Source organism: Scardinius erythrophthalmus (genome assembly GCF_964197995.2).
Source record: "Scardinius erythrophthalmus genome assembly, chromosome: 7".
Classification (NCBI taxonomy): Eukaryota; Metazoa; Chordata; class Actinopteri; order Cypriniformes; family Leuciscidae; genus Scardinius; species Scardinius erythrophthalmus.
The window spans coordinates 8,436,082-8,458,816 of NC_138227.1; the positions used below are offsets into that span (position 1 = coordinate 8,436,082).

The window sequence follows — 22,735 nt, forward strand, 5'->3', positions numbered from 1 at the left end:
GCCAGGATTTTTTTTTCAGAAAGAAAGTCATATACACCTAGGATGACTTGAGGGAGAGTAAATCATGGGCTAATTTTCATTTTTGTGTGAACTATCCCTTTTAGCCTGTTATTCATCTGCACTCTCTAAGTTGTGTTAATGCTAATGCCGTGTCATATCCTGTCCTCAGCATCACTGCAGGAAGTGTGGCAAGGCCATTTGTGGGAAGTGTAGTTCTAAACGCTCCACGTACCCCATCATGGGCTTTGAGTTCCAGGTGCGCATGTGTGACGACTGCTACGACACGATAAAAGAGGAAGAGTGAGTCGTTTTATTTTAAGTTTGTTGTCTTTCTGTTCTCTTTGCTTTTCTGTTTGGTTCTTATTCTTGTGTATTTACATTTGCGCATTGCAGTCGGACTCCTCTGGCTACGTTTCATGAAGGGAAGCACAACATCTCTCACATGGACATGGACCCGAGCCGAGGACTGATGGTCACATGTGGGACTGATCGAGTTGTGAAGGTCATACACTCATGCCTGATCTCTTTCATTCTAGTGTTATAGCGACTATGCTTGAAGGAGCATACTGTGATAGTTTATTTCTGACGCTGCCATATCTATACTAATTTTTTTTAATATGCATAGACTTTCCAGATGAATTACTACATTTGTTAAACTGTGCAGAATATTACCAGATCGCACTGCATGGAACACCATATTCACCCAACTTTTCATTTTTCATTGAGACAAATGAAAAAAAAAAATTAGCCATGATTTTAAAACATCTATCTGAACTGATTATTTGATTGTATATATATAAATTTTTTTTTTTTTTTCAAATCTGTATAATTTAATTGATGATTCAATGACTTGCTTATTAAGACTTCACTTGTTTCATTCATGAATGAATCAGCGTTTTTGAACAAATGATGGAAAATGACAAATAACAGTCGCTTGTCTCCACCTACTGGTGTAATGATGTAATTGATATAATCAATAATAATCATTATTTGAAGAATCAAGGATATATATTGCGATTAATCGATTTGACAGACCTAATTTAATTTAATGTAATTTTAGGAAAATTAGAAATATTGCTTTGGCAACTAACTGAAATAACTGTTTAAATTGAAGTACTACACAAAAGTACATAACAAAATTAGTAAAACTAAATCGCACATATAAAAAATAGCTAATTCAAAATATTAATAAATACTATAATTGTATATAAAAAAATATTAAAATAACATTGCTAGTAGATTATAGAATTTGTTCATAAATCCATTTATTCATGTTACGTGTGAATGGTTTTACGTCCAATTTACTCAAATTTGTTGCAATTGTATTTGATGAATGAAGTCTTCTCCTGCCCTCTGATTGGTCCTCCCTGCTAATCGTTTGATTGGTCTGTCCACAGATCTGGGACATGACGCAGGTGGTGGGCAGCAGTGTAGCGGCGGGATTCTCTCCCCGCTGATTGGCTGTTTCTGAAGGCTCCGCCCACACTCCACCAACAGATATCTGTCGCGGATCATGGAAACACTCACCTACCTGTCTAACTCTCTCGTCCTTCAGCTGTCGAGTCTACGCAAAACGGACAGTTCAATACAGTGTATGTCAATATGTGTGTGTTATTGGGATGGTCCTTGATTTTCTGAATCGGAGGCATTCATGACTCTTATGAGGTATGATGGCCTGGATTTGAGCGAACATGAACTCAAGGTACTTCTAAAAGCACAATATTTGCGCTCTCTCTCTCTGTATGTGTGTGTGTGTCTTTCCCTCTATATCCATAATTACCATTCTAAAAAAACAGGAAGCATTATTTTCATCCAACATCCTGTTTATTTATCCATCTGTCTTGTTTATCTTTCTTTCACTTTTTGAATTTGAGTGCCACTACTTATAGTCATAGTAACCACCACTTGCATACAATCTCATACAAACTTGCTCCCCCCCCCCCCCCCCCCCCCCCCAAAAAAAAAAGTGTCACTGTAAATCCAATAAAGCTCAAACTTAGAGACAGACAGGTTCAGGTCAGGTAGGTGAGGATAATTCCGCATATAAAATCCATGAAACATTTTATGACTAAACACATTACGTTAGTACACAATGTTTGTAGAGTTCTTCTGTTAAACACTATTTATAGCATTAATCATTGTTTTTCTGTGGTTTAGGGACAAATTAAAGTGATGGTTAACTCATAAATTAAAATTTGTCAACATTTATTCACTTTCTTCTGTGGAACGGAAAATTAGACGTTTAGCAGAATGTTGATGCTGTTATTTCCATACAATAGAAGTGAATGAGAACTTGGGCTCCAAAAATCGTAAAATGAGTCCATACGACGTGTGCACTATATAACAACTCTTCTGAAACCTAATGATAGCTTCCAAAACCAAAAATTAACAATAAAATTAGTCTTTACGACCTATGCCGTGTATTAAGTGCGCTATATTCCCCAAAAATGTACTTGTTTTTCTTCATAGTAGTGGTTAAAATCTCATTGTTCGCATATTTTAAGTTGCCATTTTGCATTTGCGTACATACAGAGCCCCTAATCCTAATGGGACATTGTGATAGGAAAAATATGAGATGTTTAGAAAAAATATAAGTCAATACATTTGCGTTCCATCGGAAAAAAACCCTTTGTGTTGGCTTGTAAGACCTCACAAGTTTTGTGAACGAACGCATAGTTTCTCAATGGAAAGAGAATGTAAAAAAACATTGACATATATAATTTTTTCTCCTATCTCATATAATTTTTTTTATTATTGCCGTGTCCCTTTAAGGCAACCAGTGGTATTATTTCGCGCTAGCGAATAGATATGCAAATGAGACCCGAGAGATGCCAGTTTTTTAGCATTTCAGTCCCTGACACAAAGCTACGTGGAATATATTTTTTTTGTGTGTGTTCCACCGAAGTAAGAAAATAGTACGGCTTTGAAACGGCGTGAGTAAATGATGACAGAATTGTCATTTTTGGGTGCACTATTTCTTTAAGTATTGGGCTTCAGACTCAAGCTGTGCTACTGGAAGCAGCTTCTAGATGATTTAAATTTGCATACAGCTTACTAATGTAACACTGGCTAATGAGAAGATAGAACTATTACCTGTTTACAAACATTATAACTGACCAGCGATGTTTCTAGCTTACTTTCGATATCTTGATCAGATCGCGTCTGGAGTTTGCCTCAGTCGTTATCTAGGTCGTTCATTGTCTTGACGAGTTCTCTGTTCCTTGCCCTGGATTGCACAGTCTGAGTGTGTTCATGACCTGAGGGTACAAACGGCGTTTGTGCGAGTGTTTGCATTAAATGGCTGATTTGTGCCTTTGTAAAGCGCTAGCTTCACACCGCTCGTTTTGATTTGGCCTACGTCACATGCCGCGCTTTGTAAATAATCTCATTCCCATTCATAAACTTATTTTTCTAATATTTGCTTCATGTATCGTAAATCCAAGATGACACAGAATGAAGAGACAGAAAGCAGATGTTGTGTGTTGTATGACATTTTTGTTTCATTTAATTGGATAGATACTGGCGACGATTGTAATTTCTCATCTCATCTTTTATTTTCGTTTATAATATTGTTCTTATTGTGTTCTTAAAGGGATAGTTCACCTAAAAATTAAATGTCTATCGTCATTTACTCAGCCTCAGGTAGTTCCAAAACTGTATGAGTTTCTTTCTTCTGCTGAACACAAAAGTAGATATTTTCAAGAATGTTGGTAACCAGACAGTGTATACTTTTTTCTCCATTTTAACCTTTTTCCAAGGTTAACTAACCATATTCTTCTAAATATCTTCAAATTTAGACAGAAATTCGTACAAGTTTGGAACAACTTGAGGTTGAGTAAATGTTGACAGAAATAATACATTTTGGGGTGGACTATCTCTTTAACATCTATTTTACTGAAACTGTCACGCCGTTTTGCTAAGATCACAGTTCAGTTTAACCACCATGTAAAATTGAAAAACTTGTTTTCTTTATCTTCAGACATCGAAAACACTGTACATTTCACCACGCTTCTAATGATCGAACTCTAAAACTGTAAATAACTCTAAATGACTTTGAGACCTGTTTTTCTATGTTCTTTTTTCTAAGACTTGCTTTACTTCAGTAGTACTTAAGTATTATTCTCTCTCTGTGTACAAAGTTGAGCTTCTGTGCTGGAACGCTCAAACATATGTATTTTTCATACGAAAATCTCTTGCCGCTAATATGAAAACTGACACAAGTCTTAATGCTGACTGGTAGTTTCTGCCCAGAGATTGAACGAAATATTACAATAAAGTTCTAAGCTGTATCTCACATGATGCAAGGTATATAGTTTTTCCTAGTCATTTGAATTGCATGTTAAAATTGTTTATTTTTTTATTTTTAAGTTTCTTAAAATCCTACTGAACTCCTAAAAGTGATGGAAAAGACATGAGATGGGATGAAAAAATAATATGCATTCGCTTTCCCACATACACCATCACACCTTCACAGATATTTATTAATGTTTGATGAAAACGTGTGAAATTACAGTCATGTCATGGTTAAATGGTTAATAACACAGTCTATATATGTAGGAATGTAATCATACATTATTGTCAGAACAAAAAAAAAAAAAAACTACACATCACTTCCTCATTCTCTGGAACATTAGGTGACACACTCAAACCAAAGAAGCGTCCAATCACAGGCCCCCAAAAGCAGGAAATGTCCTTTCCCACAGTTTCCTGTGCTTCACCAGGTGATTGGCCGTGAGTGAGTGATTGACAGCTGGGGTGACTCCGGTCAGAACGGGTTCCCACCTGATTGACCTGATTCGTTGGAGTCACCGACACAGTGAGAACGCACTGCGATTGGCTGAGATTGATCACATGGTGTCAGAACAAGCTGTCGGAAAAGAACGAATCCTGCGTCTGGCGTGACCAATGATAGGAGAGAATTGAAATGTACAAGGAAGTAGGACAGGAAGAAACAGGAAGTAGTCACTGTGGTAAAAGACTTAAACGTTTTTAAGCATTTATTGAGCAAAACAGTCTTTCAGAGCTCAGGAGGACATTTTAATCTACAGCTAAAAGTTATTGTGAGGTACTGTAAGTACATTCACACTGCTTTTACGAGTGAGAATAATGTGTCTAAACAGTTACAGTGTTAGTGTTCTACATTTTTTTTGTGTTGCAGTTGTTTAATGCGAGTGTATTTAGTGAGGCTGGAAGCCCTTGGCCAGATCCTCCATGACGCTCATGAATTTCTGATCTTCCAGCTGTGAACTGTGTGTCCAGGCCAAGGGAAGATGAGCCGACACCATCTGCCGATCTAATGCATGAAAAAACACACACAAAGACATTAGGATGTTTAATACATATTCATCTGGAGAAAAGACTCCTACTGGCTGAAGAATCAATTAAGTACATAGAGTTGAGAGAATTCCATTCAGAATCTGAAGTTGTTAATCCTGATAATGATAATCCTCTCTGAATATATGCCGTCCTGAAGCAAGATGCACCAACCGAGGAAGTCGTCATTACCATGGAAATGCCACAGAAAGTGAGTATTTGCAGAAGCTACAGTCGCTAGGTAACTTTATATGACTCTATGTACCATAAATAGTGGTGCACCAATCTGGTTTTGCAATGGTTCATTTGTATTGGTCCATCAAACCTAAATATAGATAGTGTCACTATAGTGTCTATAGCAGTGTCACTAGCCGCGTTTCCATTACCCTTCAAATTGCGCAAATTGAAATTGCGAATTGAAAATACACCCAATGGAAACACGGCAATTTCGCAAAAAAGTTTTTACGCTCGTATGAGGTCTTTTTTCAGGCAATTCGAAAAAATAAATATTTCGCGAAACTGCAATGAAAAAACGGTTACAGGTCACCTGACGTAGATGACGCGGTATGTGTGGACAGAAGACGAGACAGAGTTCTTTATTAAATTCATAAAAGACAAAAGAATTACAGGAATATTGGATTCTTAACCTCAAAGAAATGCCACAATCAAGACCTCAAATTAGAAATGAGTTAGAAACGCCCAGAAACATCAACTGTTCTAAGTAAAGGGTCCTTACCATTAATGCTTAGATAGCACACATACGTCTCCTTCCATTAATAATAATGGCCAGTGCAGTGGCTGGGATATACAACTACCAACATCCGTCGCCATGATTTTTGTAATGACTTCTCGCAAGAGGAAAAAATTACGTTTTAGTTTATGGAAACACCTTTATTTTGCAATTGTTTTTTGTCGACATTTAGAAAAAAATCGCAAAAGTTTTGCGCAAATCTGTAATGGAAACGCGCTGACTGTTTCTGAACTCCCTGAAACGCCTCCATTGTAGTCTTGAGTTTCTTCCGGGAACGAACACGTCACAATATTCCTCATTTAAATAATTCATACGCAGAATAAAGGGGCGGGGCCTGGTTGAGTTAGTGTGTTGAAACTCGAGGTTATGGTAAGGGGAAGGACATTTCCCAAACACACTCGAAGTGCTTGACCAATCACAACGTGCTGATCCAGCCGACCAATCAGAGCACAGTGTGCTTTTCAGAAGGAGGGGCTTCATAGAGACAGGAAGTAAACTGAGCGTTACTGACAGACTGGGAAGAGAGGAGCTGCAACAATGGAGAATACGAGAAAATAATGAACATTCAAGCATGAAACCTGTTCTAGTAGAGCCCAAAACAAAATCAAGACTTTGTGAAAAGGCATAATATGGCCTCTTTAATTTTGACCCTATCAACTATAGTGTCTTGTATTAAAAGACTGAGTAGTGCTTGAGTAACTCAGGCGGTGAAGACGTGAGCGCTCTCTGTTATCGTCTGTTTGGTTTCCCTGTTTCAAAAGGTCGTCTTGAGTCACTGCGGTCGTGTCTGATACCGAAGCTCTGCCCACTACAGCTGCACTGGAGCTCCGCCAACTCGCTTTCCCTTTCTTCATCTCTCTCGCTCCTTCCTTCTCCTTTCATCCTCATTCTCTCATTCACTTTCATTGTCCAGTCTTCCTTTGTACAATCTTTGTATTCTCTTCATCTTCTCTGTACCACTCCTGCTTTTCTTGCTTCCATCAACGTCTTTCATCCATTCTTTGTCTCCTGAAAGGCTCACTTGTTTTATATTGAAACAGACGGGCGCCTTATTGGAGGAGATGGAGAGAAAGACGGCAGCTCGCTTTCACTGCACACTGGCACCACACAATGTTGTGCACCACACAAGGAGCATTGAGGAATAAACTCAAAACTGATTCCAATAGAGTTTTAGCATGTTGATATACTCATACAGCAATACTCTAAGTATAAAGATACATAAAATGCACAAATGTTGAGTAAAATAATGTTTATAATTACACAGAACTTAATTTTCAGTTCTGGTGAAAATATGGTAACACATGATGTTACTATAGTAATTTCTATAAATTGTGCATAATTACATGAAACTAAACCAAATCTAATCCTAAACCTATACTAAGTACATGTAGTGAAGTATTATTACTCAGTGCATAAATCTATAATTACAGTGTGACACTGAAACTTTAAAATAAAGTGTAACAGAAAATAGCATATTTACAAATAAAATTGATCCTGCCAACAATTTCTTTTCAAATTGCATTCTGCGACTTCTGTCTTCACAAGTTGCAATGTTGCCTTTATATAAGTACAATAAACTGAGCAATTTAATACCTAAAAATATCTATTCAAAAGGTGATTAATCAAATTTAAAATGCAATATCATTTTTTTTTCCTTTAGCAACCTGTTAATGCCAAACTCTATTGCAATCAGTTGTGTAGTAGTGCTGTTTGTGTGGCACGTGGAGATTTCTGTCACTTATGCGATTTAATTTGCAGTTAGCATGCTGCCTATGTAGGCAGCAACACAGCCAGTGTGTGTGTGTGTGTGTTTGCTCACCCTGATAAAACCCCCCGCTGGGATTCTTGACGGCCGCCTCGGACACAGCGAGCCACACGACCGTATCGGCCCCTTGCTCCGGTGTCCGCAAACGCTCCTTCATAGAGCTGTGGAAATCAGGCATCGCGTTCGCTATGGCTAACAGAACAAGAGGCGAGAACATATCCATTAGATGTCAGCAAATCAGTCTAAATAAATACAATAACATCTATTCATTTTTTTGTTCAACATCAAGCTTTCAGGTTAAAATGTATACAGTAAGTGTGATGGAAACTGCATGCTTTAGATGCTCTATTTTAAACAATTGACCAAATGTAATTTTGCAGTTTATTGTTTAAAGTCACCATGAAATCAACTGGCGTGAGGGCGGGGCAACCTTTCAATTACATGAGATCGACCAATAGCAAACCACAACCATCCAATCAATTCCCCATGGACAAAATCAAGCCCCACCCTACATTTGTTCTTGTTCGAGAAGCCGCTTCACTCAGATAAACGTCACAATATGGAAGACTACTGACTATTGAGTAAGACTATTGCAACTTCCATTTCATGCCGACTTTAAAGGGCTTTCAAACATGTTTGAGAATCTTTATTTTTTAGTGTGCACTGCTATGCAAAGTTCCCTTCATCTATGACAGCTACCATTGCAACATGTGCAAATGCAATGTTTGCTCTGCAGGTCAAAGCTTAGAAAATGCTCTAGATGTTTCCTTTAGTATCTTCAGACTGAACTGCTGAGTTATGCAACTACTGTTTCATGCCAGCTTTAAACAAAAATATTCCATGTAGTCTCTGGAAACTGCGTCTGTAATCATACATGCACAGTTCCGCCATTTCAATTTATGATGATTATGCGTTTGCGATTACTTGGCGTGTCGACCCATCCGGGGTGCATTACAGAGAAGTGGATGCTGGGATGAGCTTTAGCAAACTGCTCCGTCATCACCACCTGCTGCCTCTGAAACACAACGAATGAAGAAAACACTGAAGTCACGTCTGATAGAGTCACTCAAGTAACAAACAGCTACTAAATCAGAGAAACAGAAAAGTCATGCAACATTTTTACAATAATTAAACTAATCAAAAATACTTTAAAGAGGACCTATTATGCCTCTTTTCTCAAGATGTGATATACTGTAAGTCTCTGCTGTCCCCAGAATGTGCCTGTGAAGTTTCAGCTCAAAATACCCCACAGATAATTTATTATAGCTTGTCAAATTTGCCCCTATTTGGGTGTGAGCAAACACAATTTTTTTGCGTTTAAATGCAAATGAGCCGCTGCTTCCCGCCCCCTTTACAGAAAAGGGCGGAGCCTTTACAGCTCATGCTTCGGATACTTCCGGCAGCAACAAACCTGGAGAATGTCACGCAGATTTTTTGGGATTATATAAAAAAGGAGTGGGTCGATTTTTACCATTACAGACTGCTTATAAAATTGAATTTTGTATAATAGGTCCCCTTTAAGTAAGTACAGTAATCAAACAATGAGCTCAATAACATAAAAGAATAAACTAGCAAATGGCATCATAACAAATAGAGGTTCTGTACATGGACACAAGCTTTACTTTTGACTATGTATGTGTATATATATATATACCTTATTCTGTGCGTACACCATAGTGCCGTCATATCTGCCCCTCTGAGACTGCAGGTTTCCGGTTCGCAGCTTCTGCACCAGCATCCCACCGGATGAAACTGTTATCTGAAAGAGAGGAGAGAGATGGTGACCCGTCTGACCCCCTCTCCCGCTCTCAGTCTCTGGTTTACTCACCACTCTGGGGTCAGGGCTCTTCTCCAGCAGAGGAATGAGGCTCTTGATGAGGATGTACACGGCTGAACAACACAACACAACACAGGGATCAGGGGAAAACAGTCTGGTAAGCTGTTAGACATATTATAAAGGAAATAGGACAGATCTGTCAGAGATCTTTACCTAGACTGTTGCTGGCGAAGCTTTTCTCCAAATCCTCTCCATTCACCTCCCTCTTAGTCATCATACAGCCGGCGTTATTGATCTGTCACAATCAAATCACTCAAATGATCACTACTTCCATTGGCTGGTTATGTTATATTTACACTACCATTCAAAAGTTTGGGGTTGGTATGCAGTTTATAACAGTAATAAAATACAGCAATATTGTGAAATATTATTACAATTTAAAATAGCAGTTTTCTATTTGAATATATTTTCAAATCAATGCTGGATTTTCAGCATCATTACTCCAGTCTTCAGTGTCACATGATTCTTCAGAAATCAGTCTAATATGATGATTTGATGCTCAAGAAACATTTCTGATTATTATCAATGTTGAGAACAGTTGTGCTGCTTTATATTTTAGCGGAAACTATGATTGATGAATATAAAGTTCAAAAGAACAGAATTTATTTGAAATAGAATAACATTATAAATGTCTTTACTGTCACTTCTGATCAATTTATTTCAATCATTTTTTCAAGCACTTCAAAACCATCATGGCGAACATGAAGAGTCTCAGCTGAAGGAAATGATCCATTATTTATCGGCTTTAATATATCGGCCAAATTATCTTATCGGGCCGATAAGATCATATTAAAAATGAACATATATCCGATACTGATATGGTGGCTGATATATCGTGCATCCCTATTGCTGAATAAAAGTATTAATTTCTAAAATAGAATGACTGACCCCAAACTTTTGACCCTATAGTGTATATGTAATTTTAGAGCAGAGAGATGTGAGATTGCCTCACCAGGACGTTGAGAGTTTTGTACTTTTTCTTAAAAGACTCCGCAAACTCCCACACTTTTTTGGTCTCGGTCAGATCCAAAAGATGCACATAGATTTCCTGCAACCAGACACAGAGGCCAGAAGTCATGCAGTTTATAAAAACATCTTGCATTACAAACAGATATAGAGATGTAAATCTGTTCATATAAATAAGAGGGTCATTTCAATGATTCACTGAGTTTGTGTACAAATGGTCAATTATTTATTTACACACATTCTTCATTATGCAGATGCGTTCTTATTTTTACTGCAGGTTCAGTCCTCATGACCTGCGGTTAGATTGCTCAAAAAGGCACGTTGGTGGAAGCTTCTAGGTTTTGATTCTACAGCCGTCTGTGTCCTTTAGCTACTAAACCACAACCTAAAAACCCCAGTCATTCAAATACAAACTCATACTTTGTTTCCAGACTCTTTGACGATCTCCGCTCTGGCTTCTTCCGCCTTGTCCTTGTTCCTGCAGACCATGTGGATTGTACCACCTTAAAGAAAAAGATAGGTTACACTCCGGCCCTAAAAAAGTAACTACTGCTGTTTTTCCCAACACGCACCTTTCTTGGCAATGGCCATGGCGGTTGCTTTCCCGATTCCACTGTTCGCTCCAGTGATCATGAAGGATCGACCTGCCATCGACACCTCCAGGTCTTTCTCAACAAAGTTTTTAGACGCCGACAGAAATGCCCCCCTGAGACACACATTTAATTAGTCTTGAAATGTGACGGGGTTACCAGTGAACACTGCTAGATCAGTTCAGTTAACTAATTACTTCATGCTTTGAACTATTTGACAACACACTTTTTCAAAGGGGACCTATTATGCCCTTTTACAAAGTCTTGATTTCATTTTCGGGCTGTACTAGAACAGGTTTTCATGTTTGAAATTTCAAAAACACATTATTTTCCCCATATTCTCCATTGTTGCAGCTCCTCTCTTCCCAGTCTGTCAGTAACGCTCTAGTTCCTGTCTCTATGAAGCCCCTCCTTCTGAAAAAAAAAAACGATGTGCTCTGATTGGTCGGCTGGAGGACCAGTGTGTTGTGATTGGTCAAACGTTTTAAGCGCGTTTGTGAAAAGCCACGCCCTTACCATAACCACGAGTTTCGACCAAGCGACAACCTTCCGGTCTGTCTCTTGAATCCAACACGGAAGTGACTTAAACTTCATTTTGTTCCGAAGAAGATTTCTGTCATTTTAGATAGTTCTCATCATGCTTACGTATGTTTGGTTTTAGTTAGTTATTTGATGCTATATTGCTGCGTTCACGCCATGTCATAATTACCATCATTTTGAGATGACAACACGTGACTTTCTACTCGGAGTTGAATTATGCGTTTCTACAGGCAACAACATCATTGCCTAAATGAATCTGCAGCGGTCAGGTGGTACAAGTAGGCGCTCAAGTTGTAATTACAAGCTCTACAAGGACCAGGATGTGAACGCATTTTACAAGTTGAAATCTTGTAATGATGGTTATTACGACATGACGTGAATGCACCCTAAAAATAACTGTGGCTCCACCTCAGGATTACAACTATGACGCGGGCCCGTAATCGCTGAACGATGTCAACGGCCATTTCTAGGATATTTTGGTTTTATTTTTCTACAGTGGAAGGAAGTGGAGACAAGTCATCCATCTTTTTTTTATAGTCTATGGTTTCAGCACACTACCAGAGAATGTCTAATAGGAAGAGAATTGGCACTCTCTGGTTACTTCCGGTTTCTGGACTGTTTCTAACACGTCTCTGTCCATGCGGGGGCGCTCGCAGGCGAGTGCAGAATGAATGGAGGTCTATGACGCTATACCCATCAAAATCCACTTTTCTCAGGATATAATTTTTTGTCTAGTAATTTGAATATTGTATTCGAAAGGAGATGCAAAGAAATTACACATTGCTGGGTGTTGGGTCACTTATTTGCTTTAAAAAGTCTTTAAAGTGTCAATGACGTCATACACATCGTACGACCAGAGATGCTGCTTTACGGCAATACTTCAGTCGCTTTGGTGCGTTCGCGCTCTGCACTTTCTTTTCTCTCAAGGCATCGACAACACAGCTGACACAGGGAAATACACGTGCTAGAAGAGTTTTTGTTTTGTTTGTTTCTGGTCCCACTTCAGATGCCACGATGCCATCAAGCGGGATCTCTGGTCGTAATCAGTCCTTCACTGACCTATCAGCGTTCATTAGCAGAATGCTAGCGTGTTATGGGCAACAACAACTCAACCTGTAAGAAATCAAAAGGACATAAGTACTCGTTCATTCAACTTTCGACCTAAAACCCATGTTGAACTTGCAAAACCTACAATCAAATCTGAGATTTCTCAACGGCAATCGGGTGAAAGAGACTAATTTAGCCGTCTAGCTCCGACTCCCATTCATTTTGCACTCATGGGCGATCACCCCCAGTGGAACTCTGGTGGAACTACAACCAAAATTCGGTACAATAGGACTTAATAGGGAGTGGACAGGCTCTCCGTAGATGGGCTCTGACACTACTAACTAACTCAACCAGGCCCCGCCCCTTTATTTTGTATATACTGTGGGTGGGAATTATTTAAATGAGGAATATTGTGACATGTTCTTTCCTGGAAGAAACTCAAGACTACAATGGAGGCGTTTCAGGGAGTTCAGAAACACTGACACTGATATAGAGAATAACTCAGAGCTTTGCAGAGCTTATTATAATGCTCAAACAGCAACATTACACACTACAGAAAGATGAACATGTAAAAAGGCATAATAGGTCCTCTTTAAGGTGGAGCACATGGCAATGGGAGAATAATCTTAAAGCAGAGCTTCTCAACTGTCTGTGGTGAGTTGAGTTCTGTTTAATTTTGTACAATATAAAAATTGAGGTTCTGTATTTGTTTGCATCATGATGTCCTGAAGCGAAACCATGAGAAGCATTAAGCAGTGTCCTAATGTGCCGCCTTGCGTCATGGCTTAGCTAATGAGAGCTAGTGTCAGTGCGTCCTCTGATAGCACCGCTCCTGGTATCAGCATCTCAAAGACTGGCTTTGTCCACGCGTGCCAGGCCAGAAGAGGGATGAAGAGGAGCGGGGAGGTGCCGGGGGCAAACAAGCTTTTCTCCGTAAATGCGTGCACTGTTAAGGGTGATGTGTGTCCCATTATGGGACGTGAGAGGTCGACCCGGGTAACAATGTATCAGGAGGACAAAACAGATGCAGAGGCCACTGAAAGATAAACTATTACTATAATCATTTGTGAAATTGGATTTCATGGAAAACGAAAAGCAACATGTATCTTTGTGTTGAACTTGAGCTCGCAGAATGTGTTAAAGAAATGTTGTAAGAGTGTAATTTTTTTTTCTAAATGTTAGAAAATTTACATTTATAAAAGCTAATGTTTTAATTACAGCATTTACATAATTTTACGTGGGAGTAAATGTCCAAGTAGGCCTGCAGACAAATGCTGGACGTTTTTATCTTAAATGTTGAAATATTTAAATGAATTGAAATTAAAATTTTACGTTTCTGACCTTAAATTTGAATTTAAATTTATCAAAAAAAGAAAAAAATCGACATGTTGTTTGTTCTACTTTGTTTGTACATATAATCTTTAATCAAACTCCTACTAATGAGGACACATGTATAAATACAGAATTCATTATAAAAATTGAATTAAATAAATTCTATTAAAAAACTTGATTGGGTCGTGGTAATAGAGATAAACAGTTGTAGAATGACTGAAATATAACCCAATATTTAACATTTATTATATTTAACATTTTAATTATAAAATGTTAAATATCATAGTAAATTTGATATGAGCCCTTTTAAAAATGTATAATCATATTATATTATATATGATATTATATTATTAGATGTGCATCCATGAAGCATTGTGTGTAATTATGTTTGTTAATGTTGTTATAAAGTGTTATTTTTGAAGCAGTGCAGCTCTTACTTGGTGAATTCGGTGAGTCCTTTGAGGAACCATGCTGAGTTCCGGTACAGAGACATTCTCACGCCCGCGCTGTCGCTCAGGTCGCCCGCTGTGCGCGTGGAGGCTCCCGGTGCTTTTAACCGGCCCCGGGGTCACATGAGTGCACGTAGAGCCCCACGCCACTCACTCACCGGGGCTCCACACAGCCTGCCCTCTACCGGTGATGGACGACACGACACGCTTCAGACTCTCAGATGTGTGAAAGCAATTCATTTGTGCCTGCTGTAGTGGACAGTTTGACAGATTCAATAGCTGCCTAAGGATAAATAAAACCGTATATTTAATGACAATATCACAGTATTAGTAATAATAGTCGTACGATTTAAATTAAAGACCTATTATTAATAATAAGTGTATATTAAAAAATAAAATAATGCTTCAATCACCGAAGTACCTTTGCGCATGCGCTAAAATACATTAGGCTACGTGTAATTTAACAAGACTGTAACTGTCTAAATTAGAAGTGAAAAGACCATTTCCAATCATTTCATCTAATTTACCATTGATATCTATTTTTCACCGTTATAACTGTTATTACGGCTCATATTTCCGCATCTCCATAAAAGATTGCATTGTTTTTGTAGAATCGTCTTAAGGTTTTTAGGTAAACTGTCTCGCCCATATTTTAAATGACCCTGTTATAGCTATCCGAATCTGTTTTGATAATTATTGATCTAGGACTAGTTCACAAAATTATTATTAGTGAAAGATTTGATTGACAGTGATAGCCTACTTGAGGCAAATTTGTTCAGAATGAGATCAATAACGTGTGTGTCTGTGTGTGTCAGCGTGTGTGAGAAAGAGAGTTAGAAAAACAAAGATAGTAACATTAAATATTATTAAGCCTGTAGCCTAGGCTATATAGACCTAAATGATAATGATAAGCACAGAATGTTATCTGATAAATTTAAAATATAGGCAATAAAACACATAGCGCTGCTACTGCTTTGTTTATAATGTTTAGATTATATTGTTTTTGTTTGGCTCACATGAGGTTACACAGGTACCCTAAATCGTTATTATCAAATCGTATTTTAAAATATCTCAGGAGAATTGACTGTAATGTCCTCGCCACACCTGACCAGGTAAAACCAGCAGGTGTGAATCAGATACCGACGCGCGCAGATCTCTGCCCCGCCCCCTTCTGACCGTGCGCGCCTGTGATTGGTGCACACCTGTGCGCGAGCACGAACACAGAAACGCACAGCGGGGCGAGGTGAGAGAGTCGCGGGGACGCGCCCATAACAGAGAGACATGAGCCCGTGCTGCAAACCACACAGGGTCGATCAGGACTTCTGAGGTCTCAGGATGGTGAGGTCACAATGTGCAACTGCTGATCATCATTATTGTCTCGTTATTAATGTTGCTGTCATTTTCTCGCATTAGCATCACAAACAGATCAAACTATCAGATCAGAGTCAGAGTGTCAGGCTGCGGTCAGATAGAGCTTTGTGTTTTCCCTTCTGTAGAGCTGTTTGTCTGGGACCTTTTGTTGTGTTTTACTGCACACAAACACTGTTCTTTTGCTGATAAGAGGGACATTTGTATTTCCTTTTTGTACCAAGAAGACAAAGGTGCATTTGTTGCCTTTATCTCTCTTTTCTTGGTTTGCAGTTTCATGTTCACATTGCTCAACACCCAGAGAGAAAAGCATGTCTGTGTGTATGGATAAACTATACTTCATTTTTAGGACGTCATTAAAGGTGAAATGATTCATATAGTGTATTTTTAGTCTAAAAGCAGTTATATTATAAAGTCTAAACATTAGCAGGACAGTTTCCCGAGAATCAAACCCATGACCTTGGCATTATATTAGTGTCGTGCTCAACCTTCTTTTTGACATGATTTTTAATTTATCAGCATCAAGTTTTTAGTTTATAAAGATGTTAATGAATATTGTTTATTACATTATCATTAGCGCTATCAAATAAGATAAAAGTTTGTAAATATATAATATACGTGTGTGTGTCTGCATATATATATATATATATGCATGCATATATATACTGTATTTATATATACTGTATTTTTGCCTTTTCAAATGGTCCTGTAGTGAAATATATATATATATATACAGTGCTATGCATAAGTGAATACACCCATGCTAAAGTTGACTAAAAAGAGGAATAAAAAAATCATATTTTGGAAATTTAACTTAATGCCTTAATTTAACAAATTAGGAAAAATCCAACCTTTAAGGACACCAATTTTCTTTGTTAATGAATAATGTATCGTAAATAAATAAATGTTCTTCCTTAAAATACAGGGTGCATAAGTGAGTACACCCCTATGTTAAATTCCCATAGAGGCAGGCAGATTTTTATTTTTAAAGGCCAGTTACTTCATGGATCCAGGATACTATGCATCCTGATAAAGTTCCCTTGGCCTTTGGAATTAAAATAGCCCCACATCATCACATAGCCTTCACCATACCTAGAGATTCTTGGCATGGTTTTATTTCAGTTAGCCTAATAGCTAGTTTGATTTGCATTGAGAGATGATCTTATGGAAAGTACTCCATGCCAATCTCTAGGTATGGTGAAGGCTATGTGATGATGTGGGGCTATTTTAATTCCAAAGGCCAAGGGGACTTTATCAGGATGCATAGTATCCTAAAAATTAATTAAAAAAAAATACTTAAAAATAAAAATCTGCCTGCCTCTATGGGAATTTAACATAGGGGTGTACTCACTTATGCACCCTGTATTTTAAGGAAGAACATTTATTTATTTACGATACATTATTCATTCACAAAGAAAATTGGTGTCCTTAAAGGTTGAATTTTTCCTAATTTTTTAAATTAAGGCATTAAGTTCAATTTCCAAAATATGATTTTTTATTCCTCTTTTTAGTCAACTTTAGCATGGGTGTATTCACTTATGCATTGCACTGTATATATAAAAAATCTAATATTTTTAAATTTAATTTAAAAAATTTTTTATATATTATTTTTTAATATATGGTAAATATATATGAATGAAATGATTAGTAAAAAGACAATTACTAATAAGTAATTGTCCATGGCAAGAAATTGTAATAATAATTTTTAATAAATAAATACATAATAAAATAAAATTATATATATATATATATGTATACATAATGTCTTTTTAAATTTCTGTCCTGTCCCAAAATTCACAATACTAAATTATTTTTTTTGAAAATATAAAAATGCAGAAATTTTTGTATGATGAGTAGGTTTAGGGGTAGGGATAGTGTGTGTGTGTGTGTGTGTGATGGGTAGGTTTAGGGGTAGGGTTAGTGTAAGGGGAGAGAATATACCGTTTGTACAGTATAAAAATCATTACGTCTGTGGAATGTCCACATAAAACATGGAAACCCAACGTGTGTGTGTGCGTGTGTGTGTGTGCGTGGGTTAACAGGGATGCAGGCTCTTGGCAACAGCCTCAAAATGTCAGATTCCCACTGGGGTCTCAGCGAGGAGTATTACGCTCAATGCTTTTCTATGCTATCGGAAAGGTGTGTGTGTGTGTGTGTGTGTGTGTGTGTGTGTGTGTGTGTGTGTGTGTGTGTGTGTGTGTGTCAGCACACATTACCCTAATTATTACTCCTAGTAATACATTAACTGTGATAGTCCTGCGTTATTTGACATTCTGACCATGACAAAGCATGTGGTACTTTACCTATAGGTGTGTGTGTGTGTGTGTGTTTTGTGCTATCACATTTTCAAAAGCAGCTTAATGAAGCTTTCAGACATTTTGCGGAGAAATGAACGTGTGTGTTCGCTGTAGATGCGCTTTCTGCTGCTGTTCAGCCGTCAGGGGAAACTGCGACTGCAGAAATGGTTCACGGCTGTCAGCGATCGGGACAAGAAGAAGATCATACGGGACGTCACGCAAATGGTGCTGGCTCGGCCCCCGAAGGCCTGCAACTTTCTGCAGTGGCGGGACCTGAAGATCGTCTACAGAAGGTCAGAGGTCACCTTCTTATCTTATGTTCTTTCTTCGTCATTACAATGCCTTCTGTGACTTTCCAACTCGGTCGCGCTCTCTCTCCCAGAACTGAACACAACCTTTGAGCCCAGTTAATGATCAGCCACCCGCCCGTTTACAGGCAAACAGAGTTTCAGATCTTTGCACATGATTCAGGTTTAGTATTTCTGCTCTTCAGTCTGAAGATACTAACATGAAACATCCAGCGCATTTGCTGAACTTCGATGTCACGGTCAACATTGCATTTGCACATGATGCATCAGTGTCGTTCCAGTTCTGCTTTACTACACGAAGGGAACTTTGGATAGTAGAAGTAGACACTGAACAATAAAGGTCGCAAACATGTTTGATAGTCCTTTAAAGTCGGCATTAAACGGAAGTTGCAATAGTCTTTTCTTCCCTATTGTGACTTATATCCGAGTGAAACGGCTTCTCAAACAAGGACATGTGTAAGGCGGGGCTTGATCTTGCCCTTGAGGAATTGACTAGATGTTGTGGTTTGCTATTGGTCGATCTCATTTGAGTGACAGGTTGCCCCGCCCTCGCCAATAAACATGTCATCAGAGATTAGAAGTTGCTGCAACGGAAGGGAAGGAATCAAATTAAAATATTATGTGTCCATTCATAATATTCATATTATGGTCAAATATTACGAGGCACATGCATTTAAAAAAATAATGACCCACACATAAATCATTTATAATAATTACTGCAATATTCCATAAAGAAACCAGAATTGTCTATTTTTGATTTCATGGTGACTTTAAGTTCATTTGGTGCCTTTACTCGAAAAGGTTCCTTAGAAAACAAAACTCAAAAAACCCTATTCAGCCAAATATGGCTCTTGAGGATTAAAGTACCACGGGGAAATGTGTGTTTTTAAGAGAGTCCTGACGAATCAGCCTATGATTGTGTGTTGTTGAATGTAAAAACATTGCTGTGAGTATGTGCTGTATGCACTGTGACCTCTGACCTCTGACCTGCAGGTATGCGAGCCTGTATTTCTGCTGTGGTTTGGAAGAAGAGGACAACGAGCTGCTCACACTGGAACTCCTGCACCGATACGTCGAGCTGCTGGACCAGTACTTTGGCAATGTAAGGTTTGGGTCGTGTGCTCTAGCCTTCATGTTGATGCGTTTTCTGAATCTTGAATTGAGGGTTTTGGTGTTTATCTGTTTGTGTGTTGCAGGTGTGTGAATTAGACCTCATTTTTAACTTTGAAAAGGCTTACTTTATCCTGGATGAGTTTGTCATTGGTGGAGAGGTGCAGGAAACATCTAAAGCGTCTGTGGCCAAATCAATGGAGGAGGCTGATTCTCTTCAGGAGGTGAAACACACACACACACTCACACACGCACGCACGCACACACGCACACACACACTCACACTCAAATGCACAACCACACACACGCAAACACACACACACACACTCACACACACACACACACACACACACACACACACACACACACACACACACACACACACACAGACACCTAACCCCAGCTGCTCCCGACGAGCTGGATGGCGCCTTGCATGGCTGACACCGCCGTCGGTGTATGAATGAGTGAGTGAATGGGTGAATGTGAGGCTATATGTACAGCGCTTTGGTGGCCATAGGTCTGTGAAAGCGCTATATAAATGCAGTCCATTTACCATTTACAAAAATCATTCACACACACGCAGACACACAGACATGCACAAACACACACACCCACAAAAACTCATTCACACACACACACACACACACACACACACACACACACACACACACACACACACACACGCTGACACACACAGACATGCACAAGCACACACACACACACACACACACACACACACACACACACACAAACTCACGCACACACACACACACACACACACACACACACACACACACACACACACACACTCAAAAACTCATTCACACACACACACACACAAACCCACACACACCTTTTTGATGAGATACCTCACATTTTCACAGATGTTGTTACACAACCTGATCTTGTCTGCTTGACCGAATAAGTTATTACAGATGAGTATCATAACATCATGAATGAATTCATGAATTCTTACAGTTGATAATTAAGAGCCATTGTGTTTTGTGTTTATTTGTGATAGACAATGGAGGAGTATATAAACAAACCGACATACTGAAGGATCTTCAGATAACCACAGCCATCACCTCAGTCTTCAAAGACACAATAACAAGAACTTCATATGCTGAATGTGTTTAATTATGACCATCACGACACTGAAACAGCAACACTTGCATTATTCAGCATCTCGACTTTTCAGATAGTGAGAATACTATTATTAAATGATAGGATTTATTATGAAATGTATAAATGGGAGAGAGACACTCATGTACATTAGCGCTCATAATTTGGGGGTCAGTAAGATTTTTTAAAAGTAATTAATACTTTTATTCAGCAAGGATGCATTAAATTGATCTAAGATTACATTTATAATGTTTCAAAAGATTTCTGTTTTAAATAAATGCTGTTCAATTGAACTTTCTATACATCAAAGAATCCTGAAAATGTGTCATAAATCATCACATTATTCTGATTTCTGAAGGATCATGTGACGCTGAAGTAATGATGCTGAATATTCAGCTTTGATTCACAGGAATTAATTACATTTTAAAATATATTCAAACAGAAAGCTGTTATTTTAATGTTGTACTACATAATGTTGTAATAATATTATGTTTTTACTGTATTTTTGACCAAATAAATGCAGCCTTGATGAGCATAAGAGTCTTTAAAAACATTAGAAAATCTGAACCGACCCCAAATCGTTTAACCCATGACTACACTGTGAAATTAACCCTCAGGTTTCTTCTTAGTTAGAGGTAAATTTGATTTTAAATTTTTCTCTGCGGGCTGACAATCAGTCAATAACCTTCAGACAGATCTTAGATTATCTTGTTTTGAAATGAAGTATTTTTTATTTATTATTATGTTTAATCTGAAAAAAAGAAGTTTTGCATGGACTGCCCAAGCTTTGATAATAAATATTAAAATGCTTTTTAATAACAATTTGGTGTTTTTGAAAATATATAGGCTAAATTGTAGTTAAATAAATACAGTAGGGGTAACGGTGAGGAAATTTCCACATGGTAGGCCATATAAACTTACTGCCACAATACCGATATAACCGTATTCCCAGCTAACAATTTTAGGTTATAAGAACGTTTCCATAACGTTCCCATTAAGTTATAAAAACGTTATTTCTGAATGTTCTAGGAACGTTCAAAACGTCCAGTTTTTTAGATGTTGTATTAACATTATTTATTGGTTCTAAGAACGTTATTGAAAACGTTAAGAATAATGTTTTATTGCTAACGTTTTTAGAACGTTTACCAATGACATATAACGTTGGCACAACGTTATAATAACGTTACTGTAACGTTTTTTCATAACTTTGAGAGAACTTTCAGAGAAAGTTAGCCAATGTTCTGGGAACGTTCCCTGTTAGCTGGGTTGAAATCACTTTTGAATGCTCGCTCGAATTCGCGATCACGGTACAGGCCACACATTTTACAAGACAAGATCAAGGCTATTTGTCAATGACGCTCAGTCCTGTCAGTCATCTCTCCATACTCTCGTCACGTGATAAATGAAATCTGACTCCTGCTGCGACTCTGGAGAAGTTCGTGTTCACGGTCAAATCACTTTCGTCGGATTAAGATGGCGGTGCACCTTCTCTTAACTGACGACTCAAAAATACAGCAAGGTTTGTAAATCTATACTTCTAGTAAATGGACAACAAAGAATGTGCATCAGGTGTGTTTTGTTTTTTATGTTTTTAATTAATTTATGAAGCAACTGTCAACTTTATCGTTAGCCTACATATTGTTAAATTGCAATGCTATCATATTTTGGGCAGGGAATTAGCTAACTTAGCTGTAAATAGAAAAGCCTGACAAGATCACTGCTAAATACCTAAAGGGCACCCATTATGCCCCTTTTCACAAGATGTAAAATAAGTCTCTGATGTCCCCAGAGTGTGTATGTTAAGTTTTATCTCAAAATACCCAACAGATAATCATTGTCCAACTGAATAAAATAGTTAATTGATTTCTATAAAATGGTTGCATGTATGCTGAAATAACCTCTAAATGAGTTTTGATTTAAAACAGTATTAATGATGATTT

General features: G+C 38.0%; 2 protein-coding genes across 5 annotated transcripts in view; one reads left to right on the plus strand and one right to left on the minus strand.

The window, feature by feature from the left end:
- Nucleotides 1-22,735, plus strand: part of wdfy1 (WD repeat and FYVE domain containing 1) — a 42,953-nt gene that overhangs the window by 15,110 nt on the left and 5,108 nt on the right. Inside the window, exons 10-15 of one of the 4 annotated variants that reach the window (XM_081371130.1) lie at nt 170-300; nt 394-502; nt 18,370-18,548; nt 19,557-19,665; nt 19,760-19,897; nt 20,695-21,609. In XM_081371130.1, coding sequence (XP_081227256.1) covers nt 170-300; nt 394-502; nt 18,370-18,548; nt 19,557-19,665; nt 19,760-19,897; nt 20,695-20,730 — 702 coding nt within the window. In that variant the 3' untranslated portion in view covers nt 20,731-21,609. Of the gene's footprint in view, nt 1-169; nt 301-393; nt 503-1,397; nt 1,950-15,835; nt 15,929-18,369; nt 18,549-19,556; nt 19,666-19,759; nt 19,898-20,694; nt 21,610-22,735 lie in introns of those variants that run through there. The other 3 variants (XM_081371128.1, XM_081371129.1, XM_081371127.1) reach the window with 3 other exon arrangements.
- dhrs12la (dehydrogenase/reductase 12-like a) lies at nt 4,457-14,661 on the minus strand. The gene is made up of 10 exons (XM_081371138.1): nt 14,579-14,661; nt 11,205-11,338; nt 11,053-11,135; nt 10,619-10,714; nt 9,820-9,901; nt 9,658-9,719; nt 9,484-9,588; nt 8,754-8,844; nt 7,884-8,021; nt 4,457-5,293 (listed from the first exon to the last, which is right to left on the minus strand). Exons 1-10 carry the CDS (start codon nt 14,632-14,634, stop codon nt 5,178-5,180), a joined length of 963 nt encoding a protein of 320 aa, XP_081227264.1. The 5' UTR covers nt 14,635-14,661; the 3' UTR covers nt 4,457-5,177.